The 24,665-nt window shown below is 37.0% G+C and overlaps 1 protein-coding gene across 1 annotated transcript in view; it reads left to right on the top strand.

Annotated features, from left to right (window-relative positions):
- Positions 1-24,665, top strand: part of LOC111057335 (formin-like protein) — a gene marked incomplete at its 5' end in the record, with an annotated part of 66,348 nt that overhangs the window by 35,283 nt on the left and 6,400 nt on the right. Inside the window, 8 exons of the mRNA XM_039441130.1 lie at positions 351-480; positions 2,826-3,118; positions 4,789-5,035; positions 6,528-6,655; positions 10,129-10,326; positions 15,518-15,699; positions 17,092-17,224; positions 19,968-20,144. Of these exons, the coding sequence (XP_039297064.1) occupies positions 351-480; positions 2,826-3,118; positions 4,789-5,035; positions 6,528-6,655; positions 10,129-10,326; positions 15,518-15,699; positions 17,092-17,224; positions 19,968-20,144 (1,488 nt within the window). The remainder of the gene's footprint in view (positions 1-350; positions 481-2,825; positions 3,119-4,788; positions 5,036-6,527; positions 6,656-10,128; positions 10,327-15,517; positions 15,700-17,091; positions 17,225-19,967; positions 20,145-24,665) is intronic.

Here is a 24,665-nt window from a genome sequence, read left to right on the forward strand (position 1 = left end):
TAAAAGACGAACTTTAAACCCTTAAAAACAACCCTTAGAGTTAGAATATTGCCAAAAGATTTCTTAGTGCGCCTCTAAAGGGCCAACTGAATGAACATACCTACCAAATTTGAACGTTTTTGGTCCGGTAGATTTTTAGTACTGCGAGTGAGTGAGTGAGTCAGTCAGTCAGTCAGTCAGTCAGTCAGTGAGTGTGTGCCATTTCGCTTTTATATATATAGATTACAACAAAATGATCTTTACAGTATCTTTTACAGTATGATCCTGTATATATTTTCTTGTGCCTTTTTGTACTGTTTTCATTTATCATTTTATGAACTATTTTCTGATTAGTGTTGTTTGTTTGGCAGGTACAAACACTGAGACGAACCGTTACCGACCAGAGACAACAGTCTCAATCGAGACAATCCATGCTGGAGGAAACCATCCAACAGCTCATGTCCAGGACTGGAGGCTCCAGTACGTTACCATCCAATTCCAGTGAGTCATTCGTTATTTACAAATTTATAAGGCCAGCTATATAATGTCTGTATGCGAGGAACACAAATCTGCAATAATTTAGATTTGTAAAATTCACCTGTATAAAAAACTGAACCTGACCAGTAGCTCCCCACTTGGTTGTCTGTAAAGCTGCGTACATATATTCGCGCTTCCAACCCGCACCGAGCACGCTCCTCCCTCGTACCGCCCTCGTACCACCATCGTACCACAGTCGTACCGCCCACGCACCCATCATGAACGTTACGGAAGATGTTAGATCTTCTCGCGTTCCCTGGTCGAACCACTGTTGCTCGCCGGTCGATCATCAATCGCTCTGCTGGAGTGACGTTCGGTTGCGGAGCAGAGCGACAGTCTTTACGCACCTTTAGGCCCGCCGCAAAGTAGACCCACGAAAAGCAACCCAAGCCGTCGGATGTTTTGTGAACCATTGCTGTATAGTTGACCGAGCGAAGTGAGGTCTAAGATTCAAGTCGACGGTTTGGCATTTCTCTTAATGTTTAAATGTTTGAATGTTTATATGTTGCACATTTACGACGAAACGCGGTAATAGATTTTCATGAAATTTGACAGGTATGTTTTTTTTTTAATTGCGCGTCGACGTATATACAAGGTTTTTGGAAATTTTGCATTTCAAGGATAATAATAAAAGGAAAAATGAGCCTCCTTCATACGCCAATATTAGAGTAAAAATCAGACTATAGAATTATTCATCATAAATCAGCTGACAAGTGATTACACAGATGTGTGGAGAAGCCAGTCTATTGCTGTATTTCCATAAGGTCTATAGTTTCAATCAGGTACTTGTGGATGAGAATACTGCGTGAGGTCTACTGTTCACAGAACTACTAGTTATTCATAATCAATGAGCTGACAAGTGGATTATTCATTGAATGCATTACACAGATGTCTGGAGAAGCCTAGCAATGGTTTACAAAACATCCCACGGCGTGGGTTGCTTTTCGTGGATTAGCGTCGGTCTACTTTGCTGCGGCGGGTCTTAAGCCAGTTGGGGCCGTTTTCACAGTTACAGTTTTAACTAAATTTCTATTTAAACTGAATTAAATCCGTATCAAGTTTCGTTTGTTTTTTACTTAATGAAAATACAACACTCTTACACTGCGCACGGGTCCCAAGACCTTGCAGTGTAAATTCCAAGTATAATGTAAAAAATGAATATTTTGTATTTTTTGTTCTTCATGGAAATAAATTGATTTTGATTGATTTTTATTATGTGTTACATTTTGAGTATAAACAACCAGCTGATTAAATCGAGCTTTACTGTACAAACGGCCCTCACACACACATAGATTTTTGGATGTACGATTTTCTGCCGTTCTTATTAAAACATGATTATAGACAGTAGTCGACAGTAATCGGCTTGAAATTTGGAACATAAACTACTTATATCATGGTCCATAGGATATCTTCTAAAGGTGCGCGCCGCGAACATGAGCAATTCACTTTTAATCAGCTGATGCCAAGCTTTTTATATCTGTATCTTACCGTTTCTGTAAAAATACAGATATAGTCAGCTGATTAAAAGTGAATTGCTCATGTTACTTTTAATCAGCACTTTTAATCAGCTGATGCCAAGCTTTTTATATCTGTATCTTACCGTTTCTGTAAAAATACAGATATAGTCAGCTGATTAAAAGTGAATTGCTCATGTTCGCGGTGCGTATATCTGTACGCACCTTTATGCTATCACCACAAATGATACAGTAGCAACACAATACGATACAGTATCATCTCAACTTGATACACAACACCATAATTTGATACAAAACTTGCAAATTTTGAATGAATTCTACAAACCATGGCATTATCTACTTATGCTATCTTTCCTCTATGCTTGAATTCATCGAAAACCTGAAACAAGTTTTCAAAATTTGATTCTTTATTTTATCTATTTGATTCTTTATTGAATCATACAATAAGTACATCATCAAAAATGATAGGAAGAGAAAAAATAAGGTAACCTTGTGCTATTCCTCTCCCAAATTTAGATAAGGTTACACATAGTCCGAGATAGGTTGAGTCTTGTAGCTGTTCACTTCACAAAATTCAAGCATTCATGGGATATCTTCTTATGCTATCACCACAAATGATACAGTATCACCACAATATGATACAGTATCATCTCAACTTGATACACAACACCATAACTTGATACAAAACTAGCAAACTTTGAATGAATTCTACAAACCATGGCATATCTTCTTATGCTATCTTTTATCTATGCTTGAACTCATCCAAAACCTGAAACAAATTTTCAATTTATTGTAATTCATCAATAAATTTTCAAAATTCTATTTTTTCTCCAGCAATTGGCTCCTCCTCAACCAGCAGCGGTATCTCCAGTCCCTCCCACCCTTCCTCCTCACCTCCTCCTCCACCTCCACCTCCTCCTCCACCACCTCCTCCTCCTCCTGCGTCCTCCTCAACAGCCCCACCACCTCCGCCTCCTCCAATGATGATGATGACGTCACACCCTCCTCCACCACCACCTGCCCCGGGACAAATGGCGGCCCCGGATGGAGCGATGACCATCAAACGGAAAGTGTTGACTAAGCATAAACTGCCCACACTCAATTGGTTGCCGTTGAAGCCTAATCAGGTCAGTATCTCAGCTTATATCAATAGAATAGAATAAAATTTTATTGTTAGGCTGATTCAATATTTACAAAAAATACATCGACTTCGTCACCTTTTTAATTAAATTGAGTTCCTCGTTCTAACAATAAAGCAACTTCATATGAAAAATCTAATACTGTACCTAAATAAATGTAGAAATATATATATATGGTTTTATTAATATAGACACGGGTTACCGTGCTCCGCCAGATTCTAATTAAAAACTTGATAAACTGAAAACTTGACCTTCTGAAATCCTGGAGAATTGAAAATAGGCCTATAACCATCCTCGGTTAATTGAGAATCTGTATGCAAAATGTGAAGTTAATGAGTTGAGTAGTTGAGACGTGATGATGCGTCATTCGTGAATTTCCTATCCCCTACCTGTATAAGCCAGTTCTTTCCTTTATTATATTAAAGATGTCTCTGACTTCAGTCCAAGCATGATATCCTTCAGAGCTCCGTTGAAGACCTCGTCTTGGTGCAACAGTTTCTTCTGTTTTATCGATCAACCAATCTAGCAATGAATTATATATTTCTATTACTGAATTTTATTATAGACTAGCAGGTAACCTGTGCTCCGTAAGGGTCTAATTAAAAACTTGACAAACTGAAAACTTGATCTTCTGAAATCCTGGAGAATTCAAATTAGGCCTATAACCATCCTTGGTGAATTAATAATCCATATGCAAAATTTCAAGTTGATCAGTTGAGTAGTTGAGACGTGATGATGCGTCCTTGACATTAATGTATCAATACACTCCTTGACATTTCTCTAAGCAGATAATAGTAAATATCGGGGCACCGAGCCACAGAATAGGTACAGAATGGAAACTTGTAATCAAACGCCTATCTAATCAATGCTTTTTACATGACGCCAATACTAAACACGTCACGTGACCTTGTGACGTTCCAATCCTGGTCTTCTGATTGGCACGTGGCAGTGAACGAGATCAATTGATCCGGATCATTAAAGTGATCCGAACCTACCATCAATACTATTACAATGCGGCGCTTCCTAACAAGATGGCGGATTTTGGCGTCAGGGTATTAGCCAAGTTTCCATACTGTATGTATACTGTGACCGAGCTTCGCTCGTTATTTTTATTTATTGATAAACAGAACACAATTTTCTACAATGATCGTGTTTATATTCCACAGCTGGCTATACGTCATCTTATGAATTTCGGGGATGTAATATTTTGATTTTTCACATACTCACTCGCTCACTCACTTTTTTACTATCCACAGATGTTTCAGTCAAGGATGAATTATCTTTTTAATGTCGTTCAGCGAGTTTTCCCAAGGATGAGACCTATTGCAATCGAATCCTTATATCATAAACCTACTATGTTCCAAATTTCGTGAAAATCGTTAGAGCCGTTTTCGAGATCCGTTAAACATAAATAACCAGATATAAAAATAGCCAGATATAAAAATAACCAGATTTAAAAATAACCAGATATATAAATACAGAAATGGCTCGCTTGATATAATAGGATTATTACCAATATACCACAGCCATTAATACAGTCGTCTACATTTTTTGAACAATTTTCTCCCACTTTTCCCCAACTGTCGTATCATTTGTTGAACAATTTTCTCTCAATTTTTCCCTATTTCACTATCATTTTTCCCTTTTTTCCCCGCCAGGTTCGCGGCACAATCTTCAACGAACTTGACGACGACAAGCTGTTCGCTGTGATAGACTTTGTCGACTTTGAGGAGAAGTTCAAACTGGGCGGGGCGCTGAGAGTGGTGGGGGGTGGCGGCGGCGGGGGCACACAAAATGGCGGCGAGGACCACCAAGATGGCGGCCAGCTGGCCACCTTTCCCAGCAAACGCTTCAAGAAGGCGGACGCCGTCAGTCTGCTGGAACATACGAGGTTGAGGAATATTGGTGAGTGTCAACTGATCCGTTTCTTCTTCTTCTTCTTCTTCTTCTTCTTCTTCTTCTTCTTCAGTTACTCTTGTTCTCAAATTTCCTGCAATATGATCATTCTTTTCCCGCCTTTCGTTCGAATTCAGGAGCCTGATATATCAGATAATCGAATACAGTGAGGTTTTATTCAATTTTATAACAAGTTTCAACATTTTCATACAATTTGAAATGATTATTATTAAATTCCAGTGTAGTTTTCAAAAAATGTGAAAGTGGCACATCTGTCCAGTAGATACATTTGGACTGTTGCATAAATTAAGCAACGTCTACGCCACAGTTGTCAACAAAATATTGTCACGAATAGTTTTCTAGAAATTATAATTTACTGAAAAAATTCTAAATGTTTGCTGTAGAAAACAATTTTACTTTCCTTGCCCTATTACCATAGGTAAGGAAAGTATTGCTTTCCGAAAAAATTAAGGTACCCCAATTTCTAAATTTCTATACGTTTCAAGGTCCCCTGAGTCAGAATTAGTGGTTTTTGGATATGTGTCTGTTTATGTGTGTGTGTGTGTGTGTGTGTATGTGTGTGTGTGTGTGTGTGTGTGTGTGTGTGTGTGTGTGTGTGTGTGTGTGTGTGTGTGTGTGTGTGTGTGTGTGTGGTGTGTGTGTGTGTGTGTGTGTGTGTGTGTGTCTGTGAACACGATATCTCATCTCCCAATTAACGGAATGACTTGCAATTTGGAACTTAAGGTCCTTATACTATAAGGATCCGACACAAACAATTTCGATCAAAAGCAAATCAAGATGGCGGCTAAAATAGCAAAAATGTTGTTAAAAACAGGGTTTTCGCGATTTTCTCGAAAACGGCTCCAACGATTTTGATCAAATTCATACCTAGAAAAGTCATTGATAGGCTCTATCAACTGCCACAAGTCCCATATCTGTAAAAATTTCAGGAGCACTGCACCATCTATTCAAAGTTTGATTTTAGATTCCCAATTATCAGGCCTCAGATACAATTTAAACAAAAAATTTCAAGTGGAAAAGATTGAGCATAAAAATCTCTACAATTAATGTTCAGTAGCATTTTCATCTAAAATTGAAAATAAGCTCGAAATTAGAGAAAATAAGATTATTCAATTGCAAACTGTTGGCAACTGTTGATTCTATTAAATCATTCACTATGAAGAGATGGCAGACTTCGTGTGTCTGCAGCGCTATTGTCCTGCCACCAGCTGGCTCAGATCTTAGAAAAGTAGACTTGAGATGCGCAGGAACACCAGCGTCAGTTGATCAATTTTCATAACGGCAAGGAAAGTTGTGTGAGTGCACCACACCAGATTTTTAATGTTGCTGTGCTTTTCAAGAATTTGGCAACAAATTAACGATATTTTAGTTGATGGTTCTGGTATTAACGTGGCTTTAAGAATAGGGATGGGCTTCAGCCTGTGCAACTCTTCTGAAAGTTGTGTAATTCCTAATAATTGAATAAATGTGTATTTTGCAGCGATCTCGCGTCGGAAGATAGACATGCCAGTCGAGAAGGTGGTAGCTGCCATTAATGCGCTGGATCTCAAACAGATCTCGCTAGAAAATGTCGAGATCCTACAGAAAATGGTTCCCACCGATGCTGAGGTAAGTCAACTATACAAAATAATCTTCAAAATACTCCTAAAAATTATGAAACGGATAGAGAAACGATAGCATAAGTAGGTTTTATTTTCTCATTTCTATAATTGGAAACGTTTTTCCTTGACGAAATTAGACATTCCTAAATAATTCAAAGTAGCTGTAACTTTACACTATTTTCTCTTTATTTTATTTTGTGTTCAATTTTCTAGTTTTTCGAAATTTAATTCAAACGTGACTATGACAATGATTGCGACCATAGAGAAACAATAGCTTGAGTAGATATCCCATGGTATAGGGCGTTTATGTCGCAACTTTTACTGTTATCCCAAGCCGATAGTTCACATAGTTCTTATGCAGCTGTGTGACGCTGGTAGTCTCTCAAATTGTGCCGTTCATACACTCTCACCCCAACAAAACAGTAAAAATTGACAGTAATCGGCTTGAGATAACAGTAAAAGTTGCGACATAAATTGCCTATACCATGGGATACCTACTTACACTATTGTTTCTCTATGACAATAGGCAAAGTCAAATATTGAATACAGTACGACAAAAGATGAAATCAAGTTTTACAGCAACTGTACACACAAAATTACATCAAAAATAATACAGTAAGTAAACTGTAAATCAATTAGATTTTTCAAATACAGTAATACAATTCATTTGAATGCACAAAACTTATTCCTTAGAGCACAACTTGAGCCTTTTGAACAATACATATAGAAACCTCTTAACTCTAAGCTACAATTATTCCACTCTCAAAGAACCCTCCAACACTATAAAAAGGATTTTTCGCCAAATTGCACAGAAAGCAGCTGTTTTCCAGTCCCTACGTAGATCTGAAAGACATTGTTTGCAGACGGGTCGCCGTCAACCTGTCTCCCCGACAACTAGTCTCCTCGCTATTTTGACCACAGGCGTCAGTAAATCCCCTGGTAAAATATACCATTACCGTCAACTAGTCTCCCCGACAGTAAATCCCCTGCTGGATAGGTCTATGAGGGGTCTGGTTGTCGTGATCGTATCCGACAACTAAGCTCCCCGACAGCTAATACCCTATTAAACATTGGAACCAGCTTGAAGCGGGCGGGGAAGTAGTACAATCACAGATACTGTTGTACACATTCTATGAATTCGATTATTAGAAGAAAAGCTTGTTGAAGTTGTCACTTCTATCACTGCAAACATAAAATTAAAAATAAAAACTATTTCTCTTTCCGGATTCAACTGACTTGGAAATGTTCCTTATTGAATTGGCAGGCAGTTTCAGAATGAGTTATAACTCTTTAAAAAGCTATGAATGGCTGGGAAAACCAGGCATGATTTGAGGGAATCCATAGAGTAAGTGCATGAAATATATATGTCAGTTTACTCGCGAAAACTCCGGCACTCAGAGCGAGCGAGGAGCTTGGTTGTCGGGTCCGGTGACAACAACCATGCTCCTTGCACGCTAGCGTCAACTAGTCTCCCCGTCAGTAAATCCCCTACTGGTTCAGAGGGGACTAGTTGTCGGGTCAGTAGACGACAACTAAGCTCCTCGGTCGCTGACGACAACTAGTCTCCCCGTCAGTAAAGCACCTCTTTCAGGAGCTTAGTTGACGCCGTCAGTAAATCCCCTCGAATGTGGTTTCAAAAGGAGCTTTACTGTCGGGGAGACTAGTTGGCGCGTTCCCTTGCAGACGACTCTCCTCTGACGTCAGAACAGGTTTCTTTCCGGCCTAGGCCGGAAAGAGTACCCTTTCTAGCCGCTAACATGGAACTAAGAAAGGTGATCAAAAAACTTTTCATTATTTGTGTTCATTATTCAATAATTGAAACATTTATAATAATATCATCTTATTGTCATTTGAAAGAATAAAAAAGTATAAACTCAACCTCCCACATAATTGAACATCATCTTTTAGGTTATTTAGACAAATCAGAATAAAAAAATAAAAATACTTGGACAATTTCCTGATATTCAGATTACCTCAGGTTTGCTAGAGCTATCACCTTCCACTTCTGCTTTCGGAAGTGCTTAGTAAACAACTATTCTCATATATATTGTTTATTTTTGTGTGTGGCGAAAAATAGCGTTCGCACCACGGGCAAAAATGTTTTTCCGGCTCTCAATCTTTTCTAGTCCTCGGCCTACGGCCTCGGACTTGAAAACCGATTTCGAGCCGGAAATAGTTGTTTGTGCAACTAGTGCGCAAAGTGACAGTTTGCTGCACCGAAAGAATCGTTTACGCCCGAGCCGTAGGCGAGGGCGGAATGGTTTCTTGAGTGCAGCAAACGAACTTTGCGCACGTAATACACATTAAATTTTTCCTACAGTTACCATTGAATATGAAAAAGTGGGTATTTATGGGTAAAATTCCTTAAATCCATCAAATGTTTTTCTGGGTAATTTTATTATTAATAAAAACCTTAATGTATTTAAAATTGAATTATAATGATTAGTAATTAAATTGAAAATTTATGTGACTGCTTGAAGGGGGTTTATCTTATGTAAGCATTGAAATGACTATAATCAAGGCACATAATGGCAAGGCAACGCCGTTCTCCACTGCCATTATAACGTGGGCCTCACTATGAGTGCAGTTACCAACTTAATTTTGATTTTTCTGCACTGGTGCTCCATTTATAACCTACTAACTATTTTGCGTTGTCATGCTGCAAATCTGGAGTACGCAAAGTACTCACTTTGCGCACTAGTGCGGAAAAGTGATTCTTTGCGGCCTGCAATCAGTGCACAAATGCTCACTTTTCAAGGTATCTGTAGGAAAAATCTCATTTTCTGCTCTAGGTGCGAAATATACTATATCACAAGCTAGTTCAATAATCTCGTCTTAAATTTCTTCTCTGTCTAATATTGAATCAGTAGGTGATTTATTGTAAATTTTTATACCAAATGTATCATCGCTTTTGGCTGTTTTGGATAACCTCTGATAGGGAATATCAATCCTATGACAATTTCTTGTGTTATGACTATGTGTTTGATGTCTTAATTTCAAATTCGATAAGTTCCTTTTAACATACAATAATACTGTATATATGTAAAAATTCACTATTGTCACGAGTCATTCAAATATCCAATGAAAGCTTTATTAATAGAACTGAGGACTTCTGCTAGTGCAAATATTGACCGAACAACGAAATAGCAGAAGGAAATTTGAAGAATGAAACTGTTAAAAAACTTTGCTCACTAGTTTATGATGTTTTTTAGTTTATAGATTTCATGAAAAATGCGAATCTCCCAAATTTGGTTGATATTGGGGCTATGGGTAGAGGTTGACCTAACAAATGTTGTGCTATAATATGAGACGTTTCGCTACAATACAGGCCGAGTTATTCACTCAAACATAAAATCTCACCTCCACTCTCACATCAGATAATCACTCATCTTCAAATGCTTATAACTCAGGAATGGTAGTGTATTTGAATTTGACTTCTATGTTCAGTTTTACAGTTTTCTGTCTCTGTTTTTTTGGCAGACAAAGGCCTACAGAGAGTACGTGGGAGAGAGAAAGGACGTGGCTGCTCTGACAGACGAAGACAGATTCCTGCTGCAGTTGACTAAAGTTGAGCGACTCGCCCAGAAGTTGACCATCATCAACTATATGGGCAACTTTTGTGACAATGTGCACCTTATCACGCCGGTATATATCCTTCTATTTAATTCAATTAGTTTATAATTTATGGGCAACTTTTGCGACAATGTGCACCATATCACGCCAGTATATATCCATCTATTCAATTCAATTAGTTTATAATTTATGGGCAACTTTTGCACCTTATCACGCCGGTGTATATCCTTCTATTTAATTCAATTAGTTTATAATTTATGGGCAACTTTTTTGACAATGTGAACCTTATCACGCCGGTGTATATCCATCTATTCAATTCAATTAGTTTCTAATTTATGGGCAACTTTTGCACCTTATCACGCCGGTGTATATCCATCTATTTAATTCAATTAATTTATAATTTATGGGCAACTTTTGCGACAATGTGCACCTTATCACGCCGGTATATATCCATCTATTCAATTCAATTAGTTTATAATTTATGGGCAAATTTTGCACCTTATCACGCTGGTATTTATATCTTTCTATTTAATTCAGTTCGTTTGTAATTTATGGGCAACTTTTGCGACAATGTGCACCTTATCACGCCGGTATATATCCTTCTATTCAATCCAATTAGTTTATAATTTATGGGCAAATTTTGCACCTTATCACGCTGGTATTTATATCTTTCTATTTAATTCAGTTCGTTTGTAATTTATGGGCAACTTTTGCGACAATGTGCACCTTATTACGCCGGTGTATATCCATCTATTTAATTCAGTTCGTTGTAATTTATGGGCAACTTTTGCACCTTATCACGCTGGTATTTATATCTATCTATTTAATTGAGTTCGTTTGTAATTTATGGGCAACTTTTGCGACAATGTGCACCTTATCACGCCGGTATATATCCATCTATTCAATTCAATTAGTTTATAATTTATGGGCAACTTTTGCACCTTATCACGCTGGTATTTATATCTATCTATTTAATTCAGTTCGTTTGTAATTTATGGGCAACTTTTGCGACAATGTGAACCTCATCACGCCGGTAATCACTTCAAATATATCTATATTTTTATTTTATTTTATTTATCACATTGTGTACAATACTTAAGGCTGTGCAAAGGCTAAAAATAAACTTTCTACTGGTGATATTTTTCAAAGTTTTTCGATTTGAATATTATCAAGCTATCAAAATGAAAAAGTTTTCTCAGGAAAATTTTTTTCGGTCATTACTTTTTGAGATATGAACGCCCAAAATACAAATTTTTGGGACAGAACATTTCGAATTCGGTAAGAGATAAATCCATGAGATTCAAAGGATAGATTCTGCATGGTATTGTTGATCGAGTAAAACAAAACATTTCTGAAAATATCAATTTTTGAGAAAGTTATTCAATTTAGTTGAGTTATTTTTGGTAAATTGAATAACTTTCACAAAAATCTATATTTTTAGAAAATATTTTTTTTACTATATCAACTATACTATGAAGAATTAATCTTCTAAATCTCATGGATTTATATTTTACCGAATTTGAAATGTTCTGTCCCAAAAATTTAAACTTTAGGCGCTCATATCTCAAAAAGTAATGATCAGAGAAAAATGTTTTTCCAAGAAAACTTTTTCATTTTGATAGCTTGATGATATACAAATCAAGAAACTTTGAAAAATATCACCAGTAGAAAGTTTATTTTTAGCCTTTGCACATGAGGTAAGGCACAACAGGCTCATGCCCAAAACTGTCCTATTTCCAATATTTATAATATACTGTCCAAATCAAAATGTTGGTTATGTCACTTTGTTAGTTTCTTTAAAAAATCTTTATTCTTTATTGTTTCATACAATACGTGCATCATCAAAATGATAGGGAGAGAAAAAAATAAGGTACCTTGTGCTATTCCTCTCACACGTTTAGATAAGGTTACACCATAGAGAAACAATGGCGTAAGTAGATATCCCATGGTATAGGACGTTTATGTGGCAACTTTTACTGTTATCTCAAGCCGATTACTGTCGATTATTGTCTATTTTTACTGTTTTGTTGGGGTGAGAGTGTATGAACGGCACAGTATGAGAGACTAACAGCGTCACACAGCTTCACGGGAAAGAACTACGTGGACTATCGGCTTGAGATAACAGTAAAAATTACGACATAAACGCCCTATACCATGGGATATCTACTTACGCCATTGTTTCTCTATGGTTACACATAGTCCGAAATAGGTTAAGTCTTGTAGTTGTTCACTTCACAAAATTTTTAGTCCTTAATTATTTCCAGAAAGTAGATTTTTAAATTTAGATGCTTCAAAACCAAACATATAATTCAATTATTGATTCAGTAACTAAGAGGGATTTGATTAATCACGATTAAAATTTAACCGGCTTTTGTGCAACCGGGCCTTAGTAAATCAGATGTGACTCGTTTTCTGTCCATGTGTAAACACTCCCATGCCAACCAATTGTTTTCACTCGCTGGAGTCAATGGCCCATATGAATAAAACCAGAGCAAATGCTCATGAGCAAAAGCATGGAGCATAAGGTCTTGCTCATGAGCAAAAGGTAGAAGCAAAAGCATTTGCTCATTTTTATATGAATAAGCTTTACCTTATACTCTTACCTTATGCTCCTGAACTCTGGAGCAAATGCTCACGTATTTTAAAGATATTTCATCAGCTGATTCGCTTTTGTAGCCTTACTTTGTTTTTATATGCAAATAGGGGTCACCGCTTGTGTTCGCGTCGTCTGCTCTGTTTTCTATTTATGAATTGAGTTGACCAGAAGTTGAGTTTAGATTTTTGAAATAATAGCATGAAAAATAATGTCATCTCTATAATAATCTTCAGCATATTCTTTTAATATCAATAGCCTTCTTATAAGCGTCTACACTCTCATCTTCTTAAATGCCTATTTTTATATCAGGTAGCTATCTTTTGTATTTATTATTTTGTAGGAATAATGGTGATATATATCATGGTTGAATCTAAAAAGAGTTTTATAGTTCTCAACTACTGTATTGGTTGTGATCGTATCTGGTATAGTTTCCTCTTCCTCATACGAATTAGTTGAGCCATTTACTATGAGCAAAAGGCGATAAGCTGCTCTAGACTAAACTCACCTTTTTTTGAAGCATTTGCTTCAAAAGTTGAGCAAATGCTCTAGTTTATTCATACAATTTTGAGTATAAGCTTTTACTCTTGAGCAAATGCTCAAACTATTTTTTTGATGAGCATGAGCAAAAGGTTTTGCTCACGTTTATTCATAGAAAATGATATCAATCAATCAATCAAATTTCATTTATTCAAGTAGTTGCATATAAAAGACAAGCTTCGCAACATTGAATCGTCACAATCAATAATAAACACAGAAACTACAACAATGCAAGTGCATATTTTAGAAGTATGAGCAAATGCTCAACTTTATTCATAAGGTCTATAGTTTTAATCAGGTACTTGTGGATGAGAATACTGCGTGAGGTCTACTGTTCACAGAACTACTAGTAAGAATAGCATCTGATGAAAAATGAAACGCTCGTGTTCGTGGCGCATAAGTCTGTACGCGCCTTGAAGTATGTGTCTGTCTTTCTTCAATTAATACAAAATTGTTTTCTCCATTAATATATACATGTATTTGTGATAGTGATAGCGCTCATACAGAGTGGTGCAGAGGAAACGCATGTTTTTCGAACAGCCAGTACTCGTCGACGGGAGAGGGTATTGCCCTGGAACGAATGTTGGCAGACGACCCAAACTATGCCATTTCAGTTGCTATGAGCAATTTATAGATACAATGTTTTTGATTTTTAGAAACAATCTGTAGTCACAGTGCAACGCTTTTTCATCAATATTTTAGAGTTGAGGGTTGAGGGGCGACTCTAAAAGCGACATCTGAAAACGCCTATAAAAACGCTTAACCTTCCGGAAGTCGCGCTGTTGTAAAAAGTACAACAGTGTCAGTTTTTTTGCTGCACAAAACTATTGGATGGGGTGGTGTCAGTGAATGAGTCACCTATGCATTCCAAAACTTTCCCCCATCACTCCACTGAGTTGCAGTATCAACCGAGCAATGGTTCAGTCTTTAGATCCCATTTAGTCGCCACAGTGCATAACATAGGGAAAGACTGTATACGGGGACTAAACCATAGCCACCTCTAATACAAGGCCCCGGCCTACGATATTGCAACGTCGCAGTGTAGGCCTTGAATCTAATACATGATTGGTGAAAAAGATTTCTAAAAATACCAGCTGCTCTTTTTCACCAATCATGTATTAGATTCTAGGCCTACACTGCGACGTTGCAATATTGTAGGCCGGGGCCTTGTATTAGAGGTGGCTATGACTAAACGAACCAATAATACAGAATTGATGGCTTTGCTTGATGTACCTTATTGGGCTATGAAATGGTAATCATCCAAATGTTCATAGGCGTAAAATAATCCAAGAAGCAATCATCAGTTCAAGTTCCAGAGCGATAAGCTGATAAATAGGATACCAGACGATTTCATTAGGGATAAAATTACAAGTAATAAATTAAATAAAATAAGATCCAGGGTAAAAGAGAATTACTTTTTTAAACTCGAAAACAAAAAAATATTATAATTATGACTTGTTTTTACACGCTCAGTTTAAACTTGTTTTTTTTTGATTACCTAAAAGAAAAAAATTTTTTTTCATTATTATTATAATTTCTATATTACCTATTTCTATTATTGGGCTTGAATTGATTTTGTGTGTTTATTTATACATATTTTTGGTTTTACTATCTTTTTGTTTGTATTTTAGAATATTATCACGGCAAATGTACCAATAATTTAAAGATATTTTCGAACTCGTGGCTTGAGCTCAAGCTTCTTTTTTCAGCCACACCAATGTATATTAGTTGATAAGTGTTATTTTGTAAATTTCTAGTGAATTGGTAAATAAATGAATAAATAAAAAAAAAGATGGAAAAGTAATTATACAATTAATTAATATGTTTTGACAGTAAACAGAGTTCATAACACTTGAGAATTGGATGTTGTACAAAATACAACACGCGACTACTCGTGTGATTGAGTAGGGCGCGACTACCGGAAGTTTAATAGGGCTTGGTCTGGCCTTAATTATTTCATTACTTCATTACATCATTTCATTCTGCTTCTCATCCCCAAACCTTCTTTCTCCTCTGTGCATCTCAATCTATGTACTGCTCATGTGAATCGACTTCTCTTCACATTAACCGACTTCTCTTCACATTAACCGACTTCTCTTCACATTAACCGACTTCTCTTCACATTAACCGACTTCTCTTCACATTAACCGACTTCTCTTCACATTAACCGACTTCTCGTGTGTTGCAGTGTCGCTGGAGAACGTAGTGCTGGACGTGGCCGAACTGGAGAAGCACATGGAGGTGGTGAGGAGGGAAGCCGACCTCCGCCACTCGTCCTCCTCATCGGCCTCCTCCTCCTCACTGCTGCGTGACTTCCTGCACAACAGCGAGGACAAACTGAGGAGGTGAGCAGAGTGTCTTGCTAAGCACGGGTGATGGATACATGTATCTTAGTGTTGTGTATCAAGTCGAGATGATACTGTATCATGTTGTGTTGATACTGTATCATTCATGGTTATATCATAGAGAAAAGATAGCATAAGAAGAGATGCCAAGGTTTGTAGAATTCATTCAAAGTTTGGATGTTTTGTATCAAATTATGGTGTTGTGTATCAAGTTGAGAGTGGTTATCTGTTGAGAGTGGGCCGATTTATGTAGATACAACACAATATGAGATGATACTGTATAAAATTGTGTTGATACTGTATCATTTATGGTGATATGCCATGGTAAAGGACAGTTATGTTGCAATGTGAGTGTTAACTGAAGCCGATAGTCCTAGTATTTGTTTTTTGGTGAAGCTATGTGACGCTGGTATCTCTCATACTGTGCCCTTCTTACACTCTTACACTCCCAACCACACACTAATAATAGACAGTGTATAGGGTGTCTATGTTGCAATGTGAGTGTTAACTGAAGCCGATAGTCCTAGTAGTTTTTTTTGGTGAAGCTATGTGACGCTGGTAGTCTCTCATACTGTGCCCTTCTTACACTCTTACACTCCCAACAACACACTAATAACTAGACTGTAGTCTACTAGACTACTAAACAGTAGTCGACAGTAATCGGAGAAGAAATTTGGAACATTAACGACCTATACCATGGGATATCTTCTTTTGTTATCTTTTTTCTATGGTGAAATAGTGGTAGTTATCCAACATGAACAGCCCATACCCTGGAATATCTTCTTATGCTATCTTTTCTGTATTGTATGGAATAACCCCCATAATATACCTTCATAAATATTCAGAAAGAGAACAATCTTCTCGCAATGGTAACGAATTATTCTACAGATGGAAATTACTGAGATATTGCAATTATTCAAATGCTAATGAATTAATAATAATTACGAAAATCCCAATTAAATGCTGTGAATCACCCCGTAGACTTCTGCTACTGCAAATATTGACAACAGGGTAAACAGCTAGATGGAAATTCGATGAGCGCTACTATTCAACAATTATTTGTCAGCCCGGGAATAGTAGCGCTCATCGAATTTCCTTCTAGCTGTTTACCCTGTTGTCAATATTTGCAGTAGCAGAAGTCTTCGGGGTGAATTACAGCATTTAATTGGGATTTTTGTTTAATAATAATTGTTCGTTAATTAGCATTTGAAAAAATGCAACTTCCATTTTATTTCCATCTGTAGAATTTTTCTTGTTTTACATGTTTATTGTTCTATTTTTAATCAATTTTTGGTGACTAATAAATTTAATTCGTGCTTTATTCCACTTTTACCTTGTAATTTCCTATCACATTCAATTTTTGCTGATTTAGCGATTTGATATTATTTGCAGGTTACGACAGGACTGTAGACAGGCCCAAGACTCATTCAAGGAGTGCGCTCAATTCTTTGGCGAAGAATCGTCTCGATCGACCGATGCCAATGCCTTCTTTGCGCTGCTCGTCAGATTTGTCAAGGCTTTCAAGGTTAGTTTTTGCATTCTTTTTATAGAATTTAATTAATTTTCATACAGTCTTTCATTCATTTTATGTGTACTTAGAGTCGTTTTCACTCTTCTATATATATAAAAGCGAAATGGCACTCACTCACTGACTGACTGACTGACTGACTGACTCACTCACTCACTCACTCGCATAACTAAAAATCTACCAGACCAAAAACGTTCAAATTTGGTATGTATGTTCAGTTAGACCTTTAGAGGCGCACTAAAAATCTTTTGGCAATTTTAACTCTAAGGGTGTTTTTAAGGGTTTAAAGCTCGTCTTTTAGCATGTATATTCTTCTTCTCCCATCTCTTAATTATAACTGAAATTTCCATATCAATGTTACTATAGAATTATAATCTAGATAGAGTACCTCTTCGAAACAGTTGTTAACTGGCAACTAAATTATAATTTTGTCAGGTTGGCATAAGTTGAGTTGACTTTGTTAGGTTGGCACCAAGTTGAAGATTTAAATGTATTTATCGCGAAAAAATTGATTGGTCGCTGCTACTTCAATCATCTGGGATATGATATTACTAGCAGTCAGGCTCGCTTCGCTCGCCATAATCCGTTTAGCCAGACGTTTAGTCTGGATTCCCGACTGGATCGTCTAACATATGATAAAATGCTCAAATAATGAAAAATGCAGGCGAGCGAAGCGAGCCGGCTGATCTCATTCTTGGACGATCCAGTCGGGGTCCAGGGGGCGGAGCCCCTGGCCATACGGATACGGCGAGCGAAGCGAGCCTGACGGCTAGTTAACTATAAGGTCACTCCCGTGTTATCGTGTGAAAATCACATGGGCACTGGTACCAACAACAGAACTGTTTGAATTGAGATCATGTGTGATGATACTGTATCATATTGTGTTGATACTGTATCAATATCGGGGACCGAGCTTCGCTCTGGAGTACAGAAGCATCAAAAATGTATTACGAAAGAAGTTATTATAATAACATTCATACAGAAATGTTCTATCTAATCACAGTAAATTGAGATTAATTCCCAGAGGAATGCAAAAATTCCCCTCACAAAGGCCCAGTTGCACAAAAGCCGGTTAAATTTTAATCCTGATTAACTTCACGTGAACCAAATCAAAAAGACCATTTCAAAAAGATGAATCTACTGGAATTAATCAGGATTGAAAATAACCCGGCTTTTTTGCAACCGGCACTAAGTACCTGATTGAATGATTACAAAAGTTCAACAGCTGAGTCATAATTTTGACACAGTCCCACACACATGAACTCGGTCACTCACTTCCATCACCAACAGACGACGAAATAATATTATCAGCTGTTTTTTCCAAGGATGAATAATAATTATCGTTTTAATGTCCTTCAGCGAGTTTTCCCAAGGATGAGAAATAGTGCAATCGAATTTTTATATCATAAACCTACTATGTTCCAAATTTCGTGAAAATCGTTAGAGCCGTTTTCGAGATCCGTTGAACATAAATAACCAGATATATAAATACAGAAATTGCTCGCTTGAATATAATAGGATGTCTGGAGAAAAGCCCACGGCGTGGGTTGCTTTTCGTGGATTAGCGTGGGTTTACTTTGCGGCGGGCCTAAAACAGCTGATAATCAGTTATACCGGTATAACTATCTTCAATATTGAAGGCTATGATTGCAACGTTTTTCTCCTATCTTTCTTTACTGCCATTATAACGTGGACCTCACTATAGAATCTCGACAAACAATTGCAAGTCATTTTCATTCAATATGGATGACTATTACTATAACACCGAAAGAGATACCAGAATATACATATTTTTAAACAAAAATGGAGATTGAACTTTCAACAGTAGAAACATAACCTATTCTTTTCGACATGTTATTCATTACATTGAGAGGATATGTAATAAGATATCATCTGGGGTATTTGTCCTGCGGCAGCTTGCTAGGCTGAATGATAAAAAACTACTGTTAACTGCTTACCATGGACTTATACTATCTCATATTAGGTATGCTATTTTAGTATGGGGTAATTCATCTCACAAAATATGGACAGGGTGTTTAAGATTCAAAAGAAGGCACTCAGATGTATAGAGAAAGTGAATAATAGGTTAGACTCTTGTAGGCCTTTATTTAAAAAGCTTGGTCTATTAACTGTGCCATCTTTGTAAGCATATAAAGTTGTAATGCATGTGAAAACGAGTGGTGTGATCCAGAATTCAGATGTTCATGAGTATAATACGCGAAACAGAGCAGATTATCATATAATGGGTCACAACAGTAGGTTATTTGAACAAAACCAGATTATATTGGTAGGAAATTTTATAACAAGCTACCTCAAATCTTGAAAAGTAATGATGATTTGAAGATTTTCAAAAATCAAATTAAAAAATATTTAGTTGATAGAGTTTTTATAGTGTACAAGAATTCCTTTCAAACCTAAACTAGGTTGAACTACTTAGTGTTAGAATTATTATGTAATAACATGACTTGTCTTATACTCCATGACTGGAGTCTTTAGGACGTAATCTAAAAAAAAAAAAGTTATTCATTATCAAAATTTGTAGAATAGTTTCGGGCCAAGCCTGTTGTCCTTCCCTGATCAAAGTTGTAAGATCTGTAATATTGTATTTACAAATAAATCGCTACAGGTATAAAAATAACCAGATATAAAAATACAGATATTGCTCTCTTAATATAATAGGATTATTTTATTATAATATATTTTACATTTTATTTCATTAAATTTTTTATTGTAATTTTAGTTGGCCGATGCAGAGAACGAGCAACGCAGGCGATTGGAGCAGACAGCTGAGAGGCTGGCGAAGGGCGGTGGAGGTGGGGGTAGTGAGGGAGCAGAGGTGGCCAAAAGAAATCGACTGAATCAGCAGAAAAAACAGCAGGACGCGGTCATCAACGAGCTCAAGGTCAAAGCCAGGCAGGTCAGTCACTAGTTCAATCAATTATTTATCAATAATCTATAATACAGGGTGGGACAGAGCCGATCGACGAGTTTGGAAGGTTATAAGTAATGAACCGTTCACCTTGGAAAAAATTCTTTCATGGGTTCAATTCATTTTTAAATTTAGTTTTTATTCAATTCAATTTTATTTTTATTCACGTATCGTACAATTTTAACAAATAATTACAATAATTATAAAATGAATATTAGACCCCCATAGACTATTACGTCCGTGTGTGGGAGCAGTTCTTAAGATTAGCTGTGTTACAATAAAAAATATTGGGCTAAGTATAAGATACATACGGTAAATGAAATGAAAATTGATTATACCTATATATATAAAAGCGAAATGGCACTCACTCACTGATTGACTGACTGACTGACTGACTCACTCACTCAATCACTCACTCACTCACTCACATAACTAAAATCTACCGGCCAAAAACGTTCAAATTTTGTAGGTATGTTCAGTTGGCCCTTTGGAGGCGCACTAAGAAATCTTTTGCAATATTTTAACTCTAAGGGTTGTTTTTAAGGGTTTAAAGTCGTCTTTTAGCATGTATATTTCTTCTCCCAATCTCTTAATTATTATAATTGAAATTTTCATATCATATGTTACTATAGAACTATAATCTAGATAGAGTACCTCTTCGAAACAGTTGTTAACTGGCAACTAAATTAATAATTTGTCAGTTGGCATTAAGTTGAGTTGACTTTGTTAGGTTGACACCAAGTTGAAGATTTAAATGCATTTATCGCGGAAAAATTGATTGGGCACTGCTACTTAAATCCTGGGAATATTATATTACTAGCAGTCAGGCTCGCTTCGCTCGCCATATCCGTTTAGTCTGGACCCCCGACTGGATTGTCCTAACATATGATAAAAATGCCCAAATGAAAAATGCAGGCGAGCGAAGCGAGCCTGCTGATCTCATTCTTGGACGATCCAGTCAGGGGTCCAGGGGGCGGAGCCCCCTGGCTAGACGGATATGGCGAGCGAAGCGAGCCTGACGGCTAGTTTAATATATTTTTAGGATTAATTATATAAAAAAATCAATTTAAATTCGAGAAGGAAGAAAAGATAGATCCATTGGAAGAAAATTAGGCAATCGGCTTGTAATAATACCGATTTTTATAATGTAGTAATAATTATTATTTTCATCACACCAGAACAGCCGGAATCGCTTTTTGCAAAATGTATTTGGTAAGAAAAACAAATTAAAGTTTGAATTTTAAACATAAGTTGATTTGATTAAATTCTCTGCATCCTGCCATCCAACATGCATTGTAATTTTTTGAAAATTATGTCAGTTAAATGGCGGCCATCAGCAGTAATACACTGAAGTAGCGTATATTTGAAGTTTTGAAACTCATTTTGGCACACTGTGATTGGTAGGCCTGGATCTCTTCTCTGATTCGCTTCTTTAGTTCTTCCAAGGTGTGTGGGCGATCTTTGAAAACTTTATTTTTGAGGTAACCCCATAGAAAAATCTGGTGTGGTACACTCACACAACTTTCCTTGCAAATTTTTGAAACTACGATCAGACTTTTGTATATGTGCATTATATAATTGTTTTCAGAGTACTTTTTCCTTTGTGTAAATTGTGAAATTCGATGATTTTTTTCTAGTCATTTTTTTAAAGTCGTCCAAACAGCTGTTCTACAGATGAAATATCTCGACTATGTGTTCTTCTCATGAACTAACTACTCTACCTACCTACCTCATGCACGAGAAGGAGGTTACAAAGTCCATTTTTCAAGGATGGGTGGACCCCCCATTAGTTTCCCAGAAAGGAGACTCATGCCAGTTAATAGAGCTTATAAATAACTATACAGAGTATGAATTTGAAAAAAATCGGTCAAGTTATTTTGAGAAAATCGTGAAAAACATGGTTTTTTTAGTGATTATCCGCCATTTTTCACAAGAATATTACGGAGCTTCTGCAATTTTCCCAGAAATGAGACTCATGTCAGTTGATAGGGCTTATAAATAGCTCTCCATGGTATAAATTTGAAGAAAATCGTTAGAGCCGTTTTCGAGAAAACCGTGAATAACATGGTTTTTTAGTGATTATCCGCCATTTTTCACAAGAATATTACGGAGCTCCTGCAATTTTCCCAGAAATGAGACTCATGTCAGTTGATAGGGCTTATAAATAGCTCTCCATGGTATAAATTTGAAGAAAATCGTTAGAGCCGTTTTTGAGAAAACCGTGAAAAACATGGTTTTTTAGTAATTATCCGCCATTTTTTCCGCCATTTTGAATTCAACTTTATTGAATTTCTTATTGTCAGATCCTCATGGTATAAGGACCTTAAGTTTAAAATTTCAAGTCAATCGGTTGATTAGGAATGGAGTTATCGTGTTCACAGACATACACACATACACACCACCACACACACCACCACACACACACACACACCACACACACACACACCACACACACACACACCAACACCCAAAAATCATGTTTTTAGACTCAGGGGACCTTGAAACGTATAGAAAACTTGAAAATAGGGTACCTTAATTTTTTTTGGAAAGCAATACTTTCCTTACCTATGGTAGTAGGGCAAGGAAAGTAAAAAGATCGCATAGCCTATAATTGAATCGGGTGAGCTGGCCTTAGTTGTTCGAGAATGCGGCAACATCACCGTCAATAATAATTATTTTAACATGTTTAGAATTTTAACATGAGTATAATTTGTGGATTTAAGTGAAATTTTTAATATTTTTCGAGATTGTGAAGGAAGATTTTGGTTTGGATTTGTATTTTGAAATTAATTAATCTGATAAATCTAAAATTATTGTAGTACATACATTTTTTGGACTTGAAATAGTGTGTGAATTAAGTTATTATTTACATAACCTCTAGACCGTGTATTCCAATTAAGGCTTAAAACAGTTTTGGGCGAATGCTGTTGTTTTTACCTGCATTGCATCTATTGTCTATGAATAAATAAATAAAATAAATGTCACCTCCCAGCGTTATGTGACAATGCTACAAACGTTTCTGCGCCCCAAATTGAAAGAACTTACTGAGCAACATGACCTGGGAGAAATATGGTTTCAGCAGGATGAAGGTACAGCCCACACAGGGCGCATTTGAATGAATGTGTTGAGACAAATGTTGCCAGGGTGGCGGCCTATCTCATCAAGGGTGGACTTGAGGTGGCCGGCATGCTCACCCGATTCAAGCATATGAGATTTTTCCTATGGGGTTACCTCAAAAATAGAGTTTCAAACATCGCACAAACACTTTGCAAGAACTGAAGGAGCGAATCAGAGAAGAAACCCAGGCCGTACCATTTTCCTCTCATTTTCTATCAATAGATAGCAATAAGTAAACTTATGAAAACTTTATGAACTCACAGCTAGCGCACAAGTTTAACTTTGCTGGCTGTGCCAAATCATTTAGATCTATTATAATTTACATTTTTATTATGCATTTTGTATGTATCATTCATGTTTTGTAACTATGTAATTTTGGCGAAATAAACATTCTTATTCTTATTCTTTCAAGAAATCGATTTTTCGAATAATTTTTCTATTCATAACACACAAAACAAGACAAAACAAAATTTTACAAAGAATTATGAAACAAATAAAATGTTACAAATATAAAAAACCATTGGTTTTGTGGTTGGGTGTGTTGGAGAAGAGAAAAAAAGAGAGGAAGATACCTAGCCAACTATGGTTTCCCATGTAATAGGCAGGCAAAGAAGAGAAGAGAAGTAAAAGAAGGTAAATTTTATATCTCAACATATGCAAAACGTGTTGACCGAGGGTAGAAAATATGGTGGAGGGGGAAGAGCGGGTGTTTTGGCCTTCAGGCGAAACCAGGTTTCCCCACTCACGTTCAGTTCTGTCTCAAGAGGAATTAAAATTAATCCGCCTTCGGGCCGGGTCTCTTTGGGTTCCAGTGAGGCCAGAAGCCGGCCTTGAGGCCACACCAGTGTCAATGCCTGGACTGAACAGTCCGGGCCTTCAAGCCGATCGACCAGGTTTCCCCACTCACGTTCAGCTCTGTCTCAAGAGGAATTAAAATTAATCCGCCTTCGGGCCGGGTCTCTTTGGATTCCAGTGAGGCCAGAAGCCGGCCTTGAGGCCACACCAGTGTCACCGGGCCTTCGAGCCGATCGACAAGGTTTCCCCGCTCACGTTCAGCTCTGTCTCAAGAGGAATTAAAATTAATCCGCCTTCGGGCCGGGCCTCTGAATTTCTTGTGACCTTGAGGCCACACCAGCGTCAAGGCCTGGACTGAACAGTCCGGGCCTTCGAGCCGATCGAAACTTGTATGGTAGGCCTTAGGTGCTAGAGAAGTGACTAGAGTACTACTGGAATTAATCAGGATTCAAAATAACCCGGCTTTTTTGCAACCGGCACTAAGTACCTGATTGAATGATTACAAAAGTTCAAAAGCAGCTGAGTCATAATTTTGACACAGTCCCACACACATGAACTCGCTCACTCACTTCCATCACCAACAGACGACGAAATAAT

This window comes from Nilaparvata lugens, chromosome 14 (genome assembly GCF_014356525.2).
Source record: "Nilaparvata lugens isolate BPH chromosome 14, ASM1435652v1, whole genome shotgun sequence".
NCBI classification, from domain to species: domain Eukaryota; kingdom Metazoa; phylum Arthropoda; class Insecta; order Hemiptera; family Delphacidae; genus Nilaparvata; species Nilaparvata lugens.